The sequence below is a fragment of the Aplysia californica genome, unplaced genomic scaffold, assembly GCF_000002075.1.
Source record: "Aplysia californica isolate F4 #8 unplaced genomic scaffold, AplCal3.0 scaffold00850, whole genome shotgun sequence".
Lineage (NCBI taxonomy): Eukaryota > Metazoa > Mollusca > Gastropoda > Aplysiida > Aplysiidae > Aplysia > Aplysia californica.
The window spans coordinates 168189-185906 of record NW_004798120.1 but is presented as its reverse complement, the minus strand read 5'-3'; the positions used below and the strand labels follow the sequence as shown (position 1 = coordinate 185906).

General features: G+C 40.4%; 1 protein-coding gene across 5 annotated transcripts in view; it reads left to right on the top strand.

Annotated features, from left to right (window-relative positions):
* The window catches only part of LOC101862687 (cell cycle control protein 50A), a 33034-nt gene that overhangs the window by 6964 nt on the left and 8352 nt on the right, over positions 1-17718 (top strand). The window contains exons 3-9 of one of the 5 annotated variants that reach the window (XM_035972798.1): positions 85-225; positions 525-732; positions 1999-2112; positions 3279-3500; positions 4122-4287; positions 13936-13964; positions 15612-15663. In XM_035972798.1, coding sequence (XP_035828691.1) covers positions 85-225; positions 525-732; positions 1999-2112; positions 3279-3500; positions 4122-4287; positions 13936-13964; positions 15612-15625 — 894 coding nt within the window. In that variant the 3' untranslated portion in view covers positions 15626-15663. Of the gene's footprint in view, positions 1-84; positions 226-524; positions 733-1998; positions 2113-3278; positions 3501-4121; positions 4288-11486; positions 11738-13935; positions 13965-15611; positions 15664-17074; positions 17191-17718 lie in introns of all 5 variants that reach the window. The other 4 variants (XR_004859234.1, XM_005110080.3, XM_035972799.1 and 1 more) reach the window with 4 other exon arrangements.

Here is a 17718-nt window from a genome sequence, read left to right as displayed (position 1 = left end):
TCTCCCTCTCTCTCTCTCTCTCTCTCTCTCTCTCTCAAGCCAATACTTTAAGCATAACAACCTTTTGTGTGTGTCTGCTACCAGATCAAGGAGTTCACATACGACTACACCAACTGTGAGCGGACAGGTGGCGGGGGGCAGACATGTGCAGATTTCTTCACTAACCCCAACAACACAGGACTGACTTGTAACTGCCAGATCACGCGCACCCTGGAAAAGTTTGAGGTCTGTTGGTGTCTCATTGCAGTTTTTTCTACTGTACAAAATCAAGTCTTTATGCTTGCTTAGCTTATGAAGGGGGTTTTTTTTTCTTTACATTACTTTTGAACACTTTTTACTTTTTTGATTCTTTAGAGTAATAGAAAAGGTGTGAAAACTTCATATCTTTTTCATTATAAGAATAAAAGAAGGGATAAAGGGAAATAAATTGTGGCAATGTTCTCTTCATGTCACAGTCATATAGTTGTTGATAAAAAGCACCAAACATTATCATGTCTGTTCATTTCCTGCCTCTGAATTTTCAGAAATCGGTGTATGTGTACTATGGGCTGACCAACTTTTACCAAAACCACCGTCGCTACGTGCGCTCAAGGGATGACGACCAGCTGCACGGGGAAAACATTGGGCCCGGCAGTCTAAACGACGATTGTGACCCTTACAGAACCGTCTCCATCAACAGTACAACCTACGGCTACGCACCATGTGGGGCCATCGCCAACAGTCTGTTCAATGGTGAGTACCTTGTTTTAAATGACTGGTGGTGTACTCTCATACCAAGAGCATTTTATTTTTAGTGAGTTGTCTATGGTGAGTATGTTGTGGAAATGCTTGCAGTCATACCCAAACCATTATATTTTAATTGAGTACATTTTGTTTTGGCTGTTGTTGGGCTTCCTCACATTCGGATAACAGGAGATAAAAGTTGCTGTACTATTTCTTTTTTTGTGTGAATTATCTATTGTGTGAGTACAATGTGGATATGACTGACGTGCCGTCATACCTAAACCATGTTATTTTTATAGAGTTTTCTTGCTTTGGCTATTTAGATTTATATAAACTTTTAGAGGACGGGACAGTAGCACCCCCTGGGGCGGTGCCACTGACTGAAGTGTCTTTAGGCCATTCCCAAAGGGGGAACATTTCTCGTTCTAATGCACAGTAGAATTGTAAATGGGCTCATCCAACAATGTCATGCTCATAACTGTGCCTGAACTACAACAGGGAACTGATGCTTTTTCTTTCCTAATCCTTATTATCGTCATATATTTTCCTTTACTTCTTTTGTATGTTTGTCACACTCTTGAGACTTGCTATTTCCGGGGTGCCTTGATAGTTGAAGCAGACTTTGTGCTGTTGAAGCTAGAGAGGTGAGCAGAGTAAGTCTGATTCCCTGTCAGGACTTCTCTGTTGACATCCACCCCTTGGCGCTCATATGACCTTATGCAGTTGCGAGCACTGTAAAACCTCCACTATAAAAAAGCGGGGGGGGGGATAGCAGGTGCTATACAATTTTATTGTAAGTGAATAACGTAAATTTTGCAAGAGTTGTGCCATGGGTAAAAGGTATCGAACTCATCGGTGTGCAGTAAGCACTTATACTCACATTTGGCAATAAATTTCATCCTTTACCCGTCACCTCATACAGTAGGAAGCAAGCCTTCTTGATTTTAGTGACCATGCCCGTTTTGCCCAATACCACGACCATGTCATTCTGAAGCTTACTTCACGCAAGGTGGCGAACATAAAAATTTCACTGATGTGCCAAAGTTCTTACCAACATGGTATGTGATTTTTTAAACTCTAGAAGCCCAACAGGGAAGAAAATGCTCTGGTAATTAAGTTCACATACGACTACACCAACTGTGAACGGACAGGTGTCACATGATACTATGTGAAATGGTAAAAATGTAAAATGTTGTCTGTTAACTGAACTTGAGCCCTTGAAAAGGGACAGCAGCATTTTACAAAGGGTTGTACTAAATTCTTCTCTGTTTCCAGATTCATTTTCGCTGACATATGTACCCTCAACTGGTAGCTCTGAAGCAGTCGGGCTTATCCGGACAGGTATTGCCTGGGTCTCTGATAAAAATGTCAAGTTCAACAACCCGAGCAGTAAGTAACATGTTTGTGAAGTGTGTGTTTGTGCAAGTGTGCTCTTGTATGTGGTGGTGATGGTGGTGGTGCGTTATGTGCTGGAGATGTGCAGCCATAAAACATTTTCTTAATGTAATTTTTATGCTTTAAAAAAAAACTATAATACAATCTGTATTTGGTGGGGGGGGGGGGGGGGTGGTCATCTATTATTTTAAGTTGAGTTTACATTACAAATATTACTGTTGCACTAAAAAGTTGATCAATTTTTAATTCTCCATCTACGTGGAGGGCCACACTTATTTTATCAATGGAGTAGACACTTGTAATGTAGGTTGTAACACGGATAGCTCGAATTTGTCGGGATCGGCCTCGGTAGTTCGAGGGATCCGCAGTTCGAGGGATATCTTGCAAAAATAAAAAAGGGAGAAAAAAAAATGAGACCACTGGCACAGTAGATGTATGATTTCGAATTTTCTGTGTTTGACCTATCCATGTTATATTGTGTACATTTTTTTTTTCTAATACAGGACTGCCAATCATTATTCATTTTGATATACTGAAAAAATGGTACTTTGAAAAACTACGGTTTTCATTCTTGTGATGGTTCTCATCAAAAAATGATTTTTTGAGAAATACTGAAAGTTTCAAAGAGATCTTCGCGCTAGAAGTATTCTAAAATGTAAAGAATACAACCCTGCGGGTACAAAATGACCCCAGGGCGTACAGATACGGTCAAATAGTGTATGTTTGATAATTTCTTATTTAAAAAAGCTTGACTCCCTACCAATTCTCTGTTTGTGCTGTTTGTTCTGTGTGGAGAAAAAGGAGCTGGTGGTCCCATCAGTATTTATATGTAATGCAAGATGTTGATCAACTGCTTGTCTTTTTTATCTGGGTTGATAACTACATCTTTATTTATGGTTGTGCTGGAGATGTGTCTGTGCGTGTGGTGTGTACATGTTTGTCTAATGTTTGCGTGCTTGTAAAGTATGTATGCATACAAGGTTAGTCATTTTGCAGTTAATAGTGTGTTGCGCGAATGACATATGTAAGGAATGCATTCAAAACAATTCTGTGCTCTAAGAAGGGTATAACCACAGAGGTAACTTTGATGTGTCTAGGTGTTTTGCCGACAGCATTTCTTTATGGTCTTTGAAAGTAAAACTGTTTTTACTGCATTGTAGACTGGAACTTCTTCACGAAGCCTCCCAACTGGAAAAACAGCGTCCAGGACCTGGATCCTACTGACCTAGAAAACACTGGCTATGAAAATGAAGACCTCATCGTCTGGATGAGGACGGCCGCCCTGCCGACGTTTCGCAAGCTCTATCGGCGCATCAACCACACGAGCTCGACCTTCAATGATGGTCTGCCTGCTGGAAACTATACCATTGACATTTCATACAGTAAGTTATGGGAGTGTACAAGAGACTGCTCTGTTAACATTTTCTATAGTGAGTCAACAGAGAATGCAAAGGAATGTCCTGTTAACATTTTCTACATTAAGTCATGGGAAATGCAAAGGAATGTCCTGTTAACATTTTCTATAGTAAGTCATGGGAGAATGCAAAGGAATGTCCTGTTAACATTTCTGCAGCAAATCCTGGGAAGGTGGAAAGGTCTTGTTTCTGCTTTGGAAGTACCTTTAAATTAAATCAGTGCCTCTGCTTTGCTTTACTGTATTTTCAAAAGATTGATGTGTGCTTCAGACTTAACCAGTGGTAGGTTTAGGATTTGCCTCTGTAATTTTTAAATATTTTTTTTCAGGTTTCCAGATATTGGTAGGGTAAAAATGGCCATTACTTGTTTCGCATTTTCAGTATAACAGTTGTTTGTTTTGTTCACTTAAAATCGAATTATTAAGACATTTCACCTTTTCTTTAGTCATCATAAGAGTGACTTAGGTAAGCAGTGGGTTTTTTTTTCTTGTTTTCTCTAAACAAAACAAAAATCAAAACAAAAATGGCATGCTCAATTGTGCCATGATTGTGACTAACTGTGGTGTGTGTGTGTGTCTGTCACGACAGATTACCCAGTGACTGCTTTTGACGGAACCAAGAGCATCATCATCTCCACCACCTCGTGGCTGGGTGGGAAGAACCCGTTCCTGGGGATCGCCTACATGGTGGTCGGCTCGCTGTGCATCCTACTGGGCGTCGTATTCGTCATCATCCACTTCAAATGGGGCAAGAAGTAAGTATGCCGCGTCGTGTCTTTTGTGTTGTTGTACGAGCGGACGCATAAGCGCATGGGCCTATGTTTCAGCATGTGGATGTACGCTTCATGTTGTCACGTAAATGTTTTTGTACTCGGAAACTCTGTGCTTTTTTCTATGTTTTCCACTAAAGTTGGTTTGTTTCTCCACCTATGTGAGATGACTGGTGGTTGGAAGGAACCACTAGCAGGTCCTACTTCTTTTGTGCCCCTCTGCTGATTCTGTATGTCTGTCTTACTCTTTCACTGCACTAAGTGACAATTTTTGTTTCATTATGTGCTTCTCTTTACTTGGAAACCATTGCTTATTGTCTCTGTTAGTGCATGCATGCTAGTATGGTTAATGATGTTTTTCCTCATGGGAACTCTGTGCCTCGTTGATGTTTTCTGCTGAGGTTTGTTTGGATGTCTGCCTGTGTGAGATGTGGACTGCCATTACAATTATTTTCGTGAGCCTTTTGATTTTGGTATATCAGCTGATCAGGATTTTTACAACAGCTTTTTCGAATGTCTTATTTGCTTTTTGATTCCAAAGCTTTACTTTAGACGCTGTTTGACAAGCGTGGATTAGTTCAAAGCGTTTACATTGTCATTGAGAGTGTCGTGCTTTTTTGGCTCCATGCTGTCTGTTTTTCACAAAGTAAAATAATTGTGAAAGGTGTCCAGAATTACTCCTGAGCTTTTGCATGCTTGAGCTATGCTCTTTTTGTGACTTATTTTGAAGTATTGAAGTGTATTCAGTGCTATGGAACGGGCAGATGGTGAGAGTGAGGGTGAGATTGTGTTGCGTGGTGCGTGTTTATGGGTACATGAGAGCAATGTATCTTTGGTTTTTCAGGTGCTGGCTAAAGCATACTGTTGATTTCTTCCGATAAAGGGCTAATAAAATTTTATCAAGCTTATTGAAAACACATCATAAAAGAAACTTTTAACATTGTCTGTCCATTTAAGTTTCAGTGCCCCTATTATGTCTCAGTACTTGTCTTCTTTCCTGTTATTTGTAAATGGGTTTTGTAGTATTGTCTGCTCTTTCTGTTTTTACTTTTATCCTCTTTCAATCCTTGTGAAATATAAGTATGTTGTACTGACTTTCTTTAAACTACAATTCGAGTCTACACGGCAAGTCTTTCCTTTGTCACGTATCCCTGAAGTGTTTTCTGGTTATATCCCCTAGGGGGGGAGGGGGCATTTTTTGGGGGTTGTTCTTAGCTAGGTGTCATAGGGGTAGTTTGGATTTTATGTTCTTTAGTCCACTGCATTTGATTGTTTTGTATTCGGCCTTTCTTCCTCCTAAGCCTCTCACTTTCAGCAAGCTGTCTACTATATCCACAAGTATCTCAGGTTGGCCATGACAAGCATGGTTGAAGCCCGCCTCCTTAATAAAATAAATTGTGTCAGTGGGGGAGTAAAACCACCATTATTTATAACAATATGTCTACACGTGTCATCTGTCTCCAGTGATGGTTTATATTAGTGACAAGTGCTCACGTCTGAGCAGGTGAGGAAGCCTGTGAACTTGAGAAGTGTTGAACTAACCCCACTCCGAGCACACGTGTGTGACTGCACGCCTTTGGACTTGAGTGGAAATAGTAGGCTACACTGTGCATCTTTGGGAATTGTTACCACCCCTATTTATTGTCAACATCTGCGGAGTTGGGTTGTTTGAAAGCATTATAGTGGGTGGTTGGCGGGTGCTCTGGTGTGGTTTGCTCCTTCTTTCCTATCAAATATCTATCGTCCTTATCTCCCCTTCTTCTTTTTTATGTTTGTTACTCTATTGTAACACCTCTAGTCTTCTGGCGCTCATATGACCTTTTGCAGTTGCGAGTGCCGTAAAACCTCTACTAAAACCTAAACTAAAAAAGTATTATAGATAGGTCCAGATCTCTGGGTGTTTGAGGGTGCCTCCTGTAGGAACTGCTTCTTTTCTTCCCCTTTGTTGTTTCTGTCTGACATTGTCTTTCCAAACGCTTCAATGACCGGGTACCATGTTCATGTGCTTCTCTTTGCCCAAAGCTAGTCCCTTGTGCTCTCTTTTCTGTCTCTTTTTTCTCTCTTATTCCTTTTCTACTACTTATTTTTTGTTGTGACTCAATTTATCGTGTCACCGTGCTTGCGGGACCTGAAATGACCTAAATGGTTTCCGGACTCTTGGGGTAGATGAATGTATACGCAGTGTGATGGCCTTAACGAAGGTTCATGTGTGTGATGTAAAAATTGCGCTTTTCAAATGTCACACTGGACCCATGACTCTGTGGATAGTTGTATGATACCATAGATAGGTCCAACATCTTTTCTTTCCCTTCGTCGTTTCTGTCTGTCTTACTTTTTTTGTGCCCTGAATGACAGTTCTGTTGTTGATGTTCTTCACTTTACTGCCATGACAACTTATTGCACTGAGTTCATTCTGTGGGGGATTTGCTCTTGAAATCAAATTCCACTCCCGACTCTCGTAATATTGTAGCACGGTATCAATTCAATCTCATTATTTATTTAGGTAATATTTGTAAAAACATGATTGAGTGAGTGGGTGGTTGGCGGGTGCTCAGGTGTGGTTTGCTTCTTCTTTCCTATCGAACATCTATCTTCCTTATCTCTCCTCCTTCTTTTTTGTGTTTGTTACTCTCTAATCTTCGGCTCGCTTAAATGACTTTATTGTGTTGCAAGTGCCGTAAAACTCTTACTAAAACTAACTGATTGATTGATTCTTTGTTGATATGATGGATACAGGTGTATTGTAGAGTAAGATGTAGGCTTCTTTGTCATTTTTCATATTATTTCAGGGTGTATTTGTTGTAACATAAAACATGCGCTTGTTTGCAGTGGTTGTTTTCCTGCTATTGTTTCTGTCTGTCTCACTTTTCCCCTGTGCTAAATGACAGTCATTGTGCTGATGTGCTTCTGTTTACTACAACAACCATGGCTCTGAGTACATTTTGTGGCCAGTCCACGTTAAAAATGATTACTAATTTGTCAATTTTGACCCATAAATATACTAGGATTTTTATGAAATTTGGGCTGATTGCAGTTCAAGTTGCATTGAAGTTAGTGTTAAAATAAGAATTTTTCAAACCATCAAAACGAATGAGGTAAAATAAAGCATTTTGTGAACCAAAATTTTCACGCCAGGCAGTACTTTTACTCTGCAGATTGTTCTCTCTTTCCCCCCCCCCCCCCCCCCCCAATGTTTTTTTGGCTCACAATAAAACTGTGTTGTTTTGAAAAGAAAATCTTAATTTATTTTAAAACTAATTGTCCTGCCTGAAAATTTCAATACATGCTTCTTCAGAAAGACCATTGTATAAAAGTTAAAGAATTACTGTTTTTGTAATTTCTCAGTATGGACTGCCATCCTAAAATCGACCCCCACGAATGACTGATTTGATATGGTAGCATGGCATCAGTCAAATTTCATTATCTATTTAGATAATACTTACAAAACATGATGTCCTTTGTTGATGTGATGGGCACAGGTTTATTGTTCCAATAGATGTGGGCTTATATGTGTGGCATCATGGTGAAATCAGGCACTCGTCAAAATAATGAAATTGAAGAAACCGACATTTTCTGCACGTTGGGCATTTTTTATGTCATTTTTTGTTTTGAGCTGAACATCTTTAATGTCCATTTCAAAACACATTCCCGCATTGATTTTACTGAAAAACGTTGATCAAATGTATTTTTTAAAAATGCAAATTTGCAGTTTCCAAGGATACTAACAGTTTTAAAGTCACCAAACTTTTCAGCCATTTTCTCATTAATTTTACCTCTTGAATGATAGCAGCAACCCCCTCCTCCTTCAATCCCTAATATAATAGTTCAACCACTATTTAAGATAGATGCACTATTTAAGATAGATGCACTATTTAAGATAGATGGATGGGTGTTTTTTTATCAAAAGCAAAGCAAATAAACAGCCTTTAAGATTATACCAATAGTTGCTAACACCCAAAAAGTGACGAGCACCAGATTCCGCCACGTCATGACACAAATGTAATTTTTCACATTTTTTCAGGCCTTATTTATTGCACATGTAACATAAAATGAGAGCTTATTTGCAGTTTTTCACATTTTTTCAGCGAGTATTTATTGCACATGTAACATAAAATGAGAGCTTATTTGCAGTTTTTCACATTTTTTCAGCGAGTATTTTTTCTAAGGTTAGTTCCATACCTTCAATAGAAGTTTGACTTTTGTGTAACCTTTTGAAAACTCTCCATTCATTATTTTAACATTTCCCAGATGGGTCTATCATCTCTCATTTCTCCAGGCTATATGGTGTTTAAGTTTCATTTCTCTATTGTTTTTTTCAATGATGGCTGGAGGGTGCCACTGGTACTTTCGTTCTGTCTGTTATTTCTGTGTGCCCTGGGGGTTTTTATTGTTAGCCCATTACTAAATTTAGAATGTCATCCCAATGTTTTTCTCTGTAACCCGTCATCAAAATTTTTTGAAGTTTTACCACTCTGCAACCTATAGCATTTCTTCTGAACTTAAGTCCCGGCCGCCCTTTTTTTTTTACTTTCCCCCTGTAACCTGAGGCTGTTGAATTTACAGTGAGTTAATTTAAGTGTTCAGAGACGATTTTCTTATGTCAGATATTTTATGCAGTGTATTAATCCTTTAGCCCTTCTGTATCGCTCAACAGTCGCCTGTGATGTTATGGTTCAGCCATTTGCTGCTGCAAGTGAAAAGCATTGGTTCGATTCCCGCGTGGGAATATCTGTTTTGTTGAGTATCGCTATCTTTCTCACTGCCGGGATGCTGTGACCCCCCTCAGCTTGGGTGGGCCCTGACAGGCAGGGTCGAAGCAGCGGTCTCTTAAGTTGTGTAAATAGTGGCCTAAAAACATACTTAGTCACTCTCCCTTTTTAACCTGAGGCTGTTGAATAGATCATGGTGAAATAATGAACAGTTCAGATTGTTTCGTTTTCAGTTTCCTTCTGCTGTTTCGTAACTCTTTAAACCCTTAGTTTTTTCCACCATTTCCTGGACGTTTTTCTGCTGTCACCTAAACCTGGTACACTATGTCTTATTACAACCCCTTTTAAGCTTGCCGCCAACTTGTAAATTGCGGAAACAAAGGCTTCGTCATTACTAAAAAACTTGGATTGGGAATAGTTCCGAAAAACAAAAAGAAATTATCGGCAAATTAAACGAAACAGTTGTCACTAGTACTAGATACTCCCAGTGTCCGACGGGGTTTAAAGAGTTAATCCTATAACCGTTCAAGAACTTAGTGGACACGTATGTCTTATCATCTCATCAGATGCACACCAAAGGCAATGTCGCCTCTCATTTCGCACCACTACGCACAAATCAGTCAGTAAGGCGAATCTGCACATTTTATAGTATGCATGTTGTAGCACTTAAGTTTCTGATAAAATGAAATGAAATGGATAAGGGTGTTTGAATTATATAACGAAGTTATGCTTTTTTCTTTTAATGTCCCGAAACAATCTTCAAGATTTGTCCAATTACCTGTTACCAGAATGCATGTCCTCAGAGAGTTGATTAAGTGTCAGTCCGGGGGGAGGGGGGGGGAGGTGAATAGGTCAAGTTGCACCATTACCAGCAAAATGCTCATTTTTCCCTCACTGATGTTAGTAACTCTTTGAACCCTCACAGGAAAAGAGAACAATAACTTATCTTTCAGAAGCTGAGCCTGTGAAATGAATACCGCTATGGTAATTTTTCTCCATTTGACTGGGCACGATGTTGGATGTGTAGGTCATGAGACTGTTTCGTTTACATGGCACTGACTGTGAAAAGGTGAAATCAGACCCGAGACTGTTGTCTGCGGTCCTGTCACTATAAATAGCTTACTGGCCAGCCCTAGTGTGCAGAGGTTTTAGGGGGGCTCTCGTGGCCTAGAGGTAAAGGTGTTGGCCTCTCATTCAAAGGTCTCGGGTTCGAATCCGGGTAGCGACCGAAAAATTTTCTTCTCTAAAATTGTCTCCTTTCACCTCCTTTCCTGCTCTCTAGCAATGTTCTATTGTCTGCTTTCATTTACACTTTCTGCCACCACCTCCTCACCTCCTTTGCCCCCTCCTCTGGGCTCCTGACTCTTTCTACAGCCTTTCTGCTGCTACTCTTGGCTCTTCCTTACTGCTGTCTTTCTGCCACACACCTGATCTTCTGGTAGGAAAGATCTACACCTAGCCTTCTCGGACAAGGGCGAAAAATCTCGGAGGGCCTGTGTGCAAGTTGGCCAGGTTAAAGATCCCTTGGTTGTCTTAAATCGATAAGAGTAGGCTTTGGCGGCCACCCGAGCAAAATTCAAAAATTTCCTACCAACTGAAAATATTAGGTGTGTCCCGCGCGCTCATATGCAGTTGCGAGCGCCATAAAACACTTTACAAAAACAAAGAGGTTGTAGTCAGTCAGGGGTTGCCCAGAGAAACTTATGTGAGGCAGTGTGATTTAATCAGGCGCTCGTCAAAATAATGAAATCATAGGAATGGGCATTTTCAGCCAGTTTGGAAATTTTTATTGAATTTTTATTTTTTGGCTTAACCTCTTTTATGTCCATATAAGAACACATTTCCTTGTGAATTTTATTGAAAAGCATTGATTAAAGGCACAAAACATGTCATTTTTCAGTTTTCAAGGACTCTTTAGCTATTGGAGTTACCAAACTTTGGCGGCCATTTTCTCGCTATTTTCACCACTGAAACCAGACTTTCTCACTTACTTCAAAACCCAAATATCTAGAGTTATATTCAAGATAAAGGAATATTTATTTCATTAGAAGCAAGGCAAACAAATCAGCCTTCAGATGCTACCAATTACCCAATAACACTATATGTCCAAAAATTTACGAGCGCCTGATTCCACCACGCCGTGGCACATATTGTTATCAACTGCTGCCAGCTCAGAACTGTTTGATGGAATTCTCTCTTTGTATTGTTTTGAGGATAGACACCCCCTCCCCTAATACTTTCAGTCTCTCCCTCATGTCCCTCCATCAGTTCATCAGGAAATGTCTATCCCTCCATTTATCAGGAAATGTCTCTCCCTCAGTTTGTCAGGAAATGTCTCTCCCTCAGTTCTTCAGGAAATGTCTCTGCCTCAGTTTATCAGGTCATGTCTCTTCTTCTTTTTATCAGGACATGTCTCTTCTTCTTTTTATCAGGACGTGTCTCCCCTTCAGTTTATCAGGAAATATACTCTTTCAGCTCAAAATCCCGGATACAGCAGCCCTCGGAGTCGGAAATGTACTCTTTCCGCTCAAAATCCCGGAGACCGGAGCCCCCAGAGTTGGAAATGATCACCTCCATCAGCTTCCAGCTGGTCAGAGGCCAAGGGTGGGAAAGCACGGGTCTGTCTGTTTCCCGATGGAGAACATTGCCTCAACGGGCTCCTCTGTGAACCTGGTCTTCTGGGACCTTATCTACCTGGACAGTGGGCCTGACACTGGTCCGGCCGTGTAAAGATATAAGCCGTTGTGTAGCCCGCCGTTGTTCAGTCTGCTATCATATATCGTAAAAGTCTGCCAGTGTTCCGTCTGCCGTTGTATTGTAAAGTCCGCCTGTGTTCCGTCTGCCATTGTATCATTAAGTTCGCCGGTGTGCCAGGCAGCTGTTGTTCAATCTACCGTTGTATGTTCAGCTATTGTGCAGTCTGACCTTTACTCTTAAAGGACGTTGCTGACACATTGATGCGAACAGCATCGGACCAAAGACAAAGTTGCAGCACATTTCAAACTATCATACACAAATCAGAAACCACGATTTTTAGTATTGCCTAGTGTGCATGTAATTGCCTGCCTTTTTAAGCTTCAGTTTAGGAAATCTGTGTTAGTGTTAGTAATGAATTTGTGCTTCTTGTTTATTGCATGGTCATGGCTCATACAATTATAGATTCTTTAAAGTTAAACATGTTAACGATAAATAAGAACAGTTGGTTCATATCGACAAAGGATGTTTGGAAGGACTTTGTGCTCATGATAGGCGTGTGAAAATCCTTCATTCTAATGATGAATTAATAGATGGGTAGAAATCGTTCCTACAATAGGTTGTCAAAGTTGCTTCATGCTGACAGCAAGTTTTGTGTACTCATTGAGTCCCAAGGGGAATAAGGAATGTCTCTTAAGAGATCTGAGAAATAAGGAGATTGTGTGACGTTTGACCAGCCAAAATGTTTTGGAAAAAAAATATCGTCGCAACTTGGACAGGTATTGACAATATCATTTGATCCTTTCTAACGGCCGAGCCTGGCCTGATAAGTTTTGATTGTTCGGGCCGATGGAGGATGATGGAGAATAGCATGGCTATTTGATGGAGGTGAAAGATGACCCGTAGATTTTATGTGGTCCTGCTATGATCGAGGTAACTCTGTGTGTCCTCATTGGAATACTGCATCTTCGGTGAACATATTGAGCTTCAGGACTGGAGCATCTGAAATGGCAAAGCTGACTGAAATGACACGCCAGATTTCTGAGTTGTTACGTGCTGAGACAGAGGCCAATTTTTTCATGGAGTTTATGGAGTTCTGCAAATTGTACTCAGGAAAAGATGTGTTAGTCGATAGAGTTGTCCATCCTTCTTCTCGTCCCTCTTTGAGTCTTGTCAGTGTGACTTTCTATGTTCGGGTATCCGTGATAGAGCATGCAGAAAGGTTGGATTGAGGCCGAGGCGGGCTTGAGTGTGTTTAGAAACAACAAAAAATGGACACCGGCTGGGAACGGAAAGGAATGGATGTTTGAGACGGCGGGCGCTGGGGCTCTCTACATTTGTCGACCAGCAGATGTTGAATGTGGGAATAATCCAATCCTGTGTCGCGAATGGCAAGTAGAAGAGCTCTACGAGTTGACACGTTGAATTTAAGTTTGTGTGGTTTTGTTGGTGATACAAATCCTGGTTGATTTAGCAGTTGTATTCCGATGCTTGTTTAATTTGATTCTCCTTTTCGTTTCAATTGGTTTGTTTTTTTTCCACTGCTAATTCAGTTTGTTGCTGCCTCTGTGTTCCTTCTGTTACGTCTTAGGGGCTTTTTATCTAAAGTTGTTGGAATGATTCCCACTCCCCAAGAAAAATTTATTTCTGTATAAATAAGGGCACACAGACCGACAACATCAGGAATCAGACTCCAGTGGAAAGTTAAGTCCTGACAGACAGGTGCAAAGCAGCCCCATTTCCGTGAATAATGGAACGAAATTGTGGGTGTAAAACATTTACATTTCCTTTTTAACGAAGTCTGAGCTTTTTTTTTGAATTTTAGAATCATGAAATGTTGTGGTTTATGGATGCCTCTGATGTAGTGTGCTTCTTTTCACTTCAGGGAGATTTTTGTCGGAATCTCATCCCAGCAAATGTGGATCTCATGCCAGCTCGCTTCATGCTGCAAAAACTACCCTTTATTTTTAAAGTGCTTCTCTTTGAACTCGTCCGAAAAGATCTAATATTGGGAAGAAAAAAAAACACAACATTTTAATACCCACAAAAATACTTCTCAACTTCTTTTGAAGAACCTTTTGTTACTTTCTTCAGCTTGCATTTTAAAAAATGACCCACAAGAGTTCTCCTGAAAAGACTGCATTCATAAAAGTTGTTCTGTACAAATATTTGTCTGAGGTTATTTTGCTTAAAATCTTGTTTTCCTTTCCGTGGCATGCTACAATGACAGAGTTGATGTGACCCAGAGCAACCAGTCTGGTGAGGATGGCTGCATTTGTCCCACAAACATTATATATATATATATATCTCTACCACGTTTGTTTTCACATAGAATTTTGCTCCAGCTTGGGAGAGGGATGGGTTGTTTGTTTTTGGCTATTGTTTAATTTTTTTTTTTCGCTGGAGGAAAACTACGTAGTTGTTTTTCAACCACCAAATCCTAGATTTGAATGTCCTGTTTTGGTATAATTCCTAGAACTGTCCGTTTTCTTTTGTCTGTAGACTTCCAATATTGTATTTTCGTTCAAAGTGTGCTATGTCTTCTCACCTTCCCAGTGCAATATTTCAATGTTTGTATTACAGTGTTACAACAGGATGTTAGGCACCTGCCCTGCTGGATGTATGGGTACTGGATGTGGGCAGGGTTGTTTTTGTTTTTGTTTGTTTTTGGGGGGCGGAAGGGGGGGGGGAGTCTGAGCTATAAGCCCGACGTTGTGTCCTTGGGAAAGGCACTTTACACGAATTTTCCTCACTTCACCCAGGTGGGAATTGGTACCCGGCCATAGACAGCGAAAAATCTTGTCTTTGTGTTAGTGCTTTATTTAGCACCCATAAATTACAGCTTGCACTGTATGCTTTCCAGGAAGTTGAGTTTGTTTCAGAATGCTCTCAGTTCTACTGGGGTAACAGTATAGACTGAAGGGCATAGAGCTTGCTGTTGAGTGAGGATTTGCGCTATACAAATCCTGTCTATTATCTATTATTATTATTAATATTGAAATAAAAAATTCTTCTTCTTTTTTAAGTGCCTCTAAACATTACGTCCTCAAGATCTGTGGATGGACCAGAATGCTGCTCCTCAATGAAGTAGTGTTGCCTGAGCCGTGTAGAGACCTGAGAGGCTGACATATTCTTTGGTGAATGTTGTAAAGGAAACCTCTGATGGAAGACTAAGACGCAAACTTCTGAGAAAAGATGGTGGAAAGTTAACTTGTTAACTTACACAAAGTTCTGAGAAAAGATCGTGTAAAGTTAGCTTACACAAAGTTCTGAGAAAAGATCGTGTAAAGTTAGCTTACACAAAGCTCTGAGAAAAGATGGTGCTTTTACTCTAGTAATCGAAGAAGCTAACAACCATTCCTTAAAAATACAAAGTCACAAAAAAAAGTAGAAAAAACGTAATGGCTGCGTGGGGTTTTTTTGTATTTATTCTATTGGGCAGCAAGAATAGTGTTGTTGTTGAATGTTGACTGAGAAAGTGTGATGTTTTGATGATTCATGTACATGTTGTTTGTTTTGGCTGATTACCAGGGTGACATTTTCGCCCTTTGTTTGTGATACGTGCTCTGGTGTGGTTTGCTTCTTCTTTCCTATCAAACATCTATCGGTGGGTAGTTGGCAGGTGCTCTGGTGTGGTTTGCTTCTTCTTTCCTATCAAACATCTATCGTCCTTATCTCCCCTTCTTCTTTTTTTATGTTTGTTACTCTCTTGTAACACCTCTAATCTTCTGGTGCTCATATGACCTTACACAGTTGCGAGCGCCATAAAACCTCTACTAAAACTAAACGAAACTCTTAGTCTTTGTTTTGGCTGATTTCCTATAAGAAATTTTTCCCCTTTGTTCGTGATACTTTGTCGATTGATTACCGTTTTCCTTCCTTCTCATCTCTCCCTCCCCCTTGTAGCAGAGTGTTCGTAAGCCCAGACTGGTACTCGTAGTGACCTGTGGGCACAGAGGTGATTTTTCTCGCCCTTCTTTCTTCTTTTTTGTATTTTTAGGTGTTTTTTTTAATGTTTTAGGGATAATTTTTATATTTTTTTTGGGGGGGGGGGGGGTATTGTGATTTCTGTCAATCACATTTGAAATAAGCTTGTGTTCACGATTTTTTAATTGTGTATTTTTTTCTTCTCTTTGTTCTATTATAATGTATGTGCACACTTGTATAATGTGCGTGCATATTATTTATTATGTGAATTGGATAGTCCCAATTTATTAGTCTTCTTTAAATTAATTATCACACAACTATATTACACAATTCACGTTTGTAATCTTGAAATTTCGCGTGTTTCTGCTTGTAGACAGGTATTTTCTATTTTAGGTTTTTCAGCACTACTTTCGGGGCAGTCTTTATTTTTCTTTATTGTGTTGTCCTTGCAGTGCAGCCTTTGTTTTGTTTTGATAGGACTAGAGGCTGTTACTGTGTTGTTGTGCTTGTCTTTACTCAAACTAGAAATGACTGAAACGTTGAACAAGTGAATGACAATAATAACGATGTGGAAAGTGGGTGGTTGGCGGGTGTTCTGGTGTGGTTTTGCTTCTTCTTTCCTATCAACCATCTATTGTCTTTATCTCCCCTTCCTTTTTGTTTCAGTTACTCTCTTGTAACACCTCTAATCTTCAGCACTTACATGACCTTATTGTGTTGCAAGTGCCGTAAAACACTTACTAAAACTGAACGATGTGGAATAGGAGATCTAGTGAGTAGCGGAGAATCTAGTGCTGAGACCTCTCACTCTGACAACTTAGGATTCTTGATGAAAAAATGTTATGGGTAGCAGGAGGGCACCATTGTTCTACAAATTATTTGCTTCCCCTCTGTTGCTTCTGTCTTTTTGTCTTGCTTTTCCCCTGCTCTGTATGGCTGTTACTGTGGATATGTGCTTTCCCATACTCAGTATATGGTTGGCGGGTGCTCTGGTGTGGTTTACTTCATCTTTCCTATCATACATTTATCGTCCTTATCTAACCTCCCTGTTTTCTTTTTCTCTTCGTTTGTTACTCTCTGGTCACACCTTAGGACCTTTAGCACTTGTATGACCTATTGTGTTGAAAGTGCCGTAAAACTCATAATTAAGGAAAAGAGAACTAAGAACATCATGTATGTGGTTGGAAGGTGCCACGTGCACGTCCTACACTTTTTTGGTCTTCCCTCTGTTGTTTCTGTGTGTCTATCATACTTTGTCCTTGCTCTCCTTTTTGTGTCGTCAGTGCCATAAAACTCTCAGTAAAACAAGCACACTGCGGTTGCTGCTGGTGTGTGTGGGTGTGCTTCTCAGCCCTCAAAGACTCAGACTTTTATATATATTATATATAAAAATCTTCTCTTGTGCCGTCCCTGCGTGGCTGTGCTGTGCTGGTTTCTCCCAGGGTGAAGAAGGAACCGTTGCTTCTGGACGGACCGGAGAACTCTCTAGCTCTAGCACCTACACTGTCCGGCGAGCAGGAGGCCACCATGTTGGTCGCAGTGGTCACCCCGGGACGCGGTGAGACGAGCGAGGTCGACGCGACGGTTGTCGCCGCCACGCCTTTGGGCTCTCATGCTTCTACTTACTGACTTTGTCGCTGCGTTGTCATTGCAATGTCTCTGCTGCTGCTGCTGCTAGTTGGCAAGAGGCGGCGTCGATGCTTCGGCAACTTTTATATATTCCTTACCATACTGTTGGGTGTCATGTAGAATGATGCTGAAGCTTTTTGTATCATAATAATAATATTTTTCTCTTCGTCTTTTGCCATTATGTTGAAAGAAAGTGGCTTGTTCGGGGGTGGGTGGGGTCTTTTGTTTGGTCGTCGGGGTTTTTTGTATGGGTTTGTTTTTGTTGTTGTTTTGTTTGTTTGTTGTTGTTTTGGGGTTTTTTGGGGGGGGGTTATTTTATACCATTATACCATGCTTGTATTATGCATTAACTATTTTAGTTGCAAGAGGTCCAAAAATTTGGGAAAATTCTGATAAAGATGACTTTCCCATACACGCACACACCAAATTCCCCCCCACCCCCACCCCCTCCCCCCCA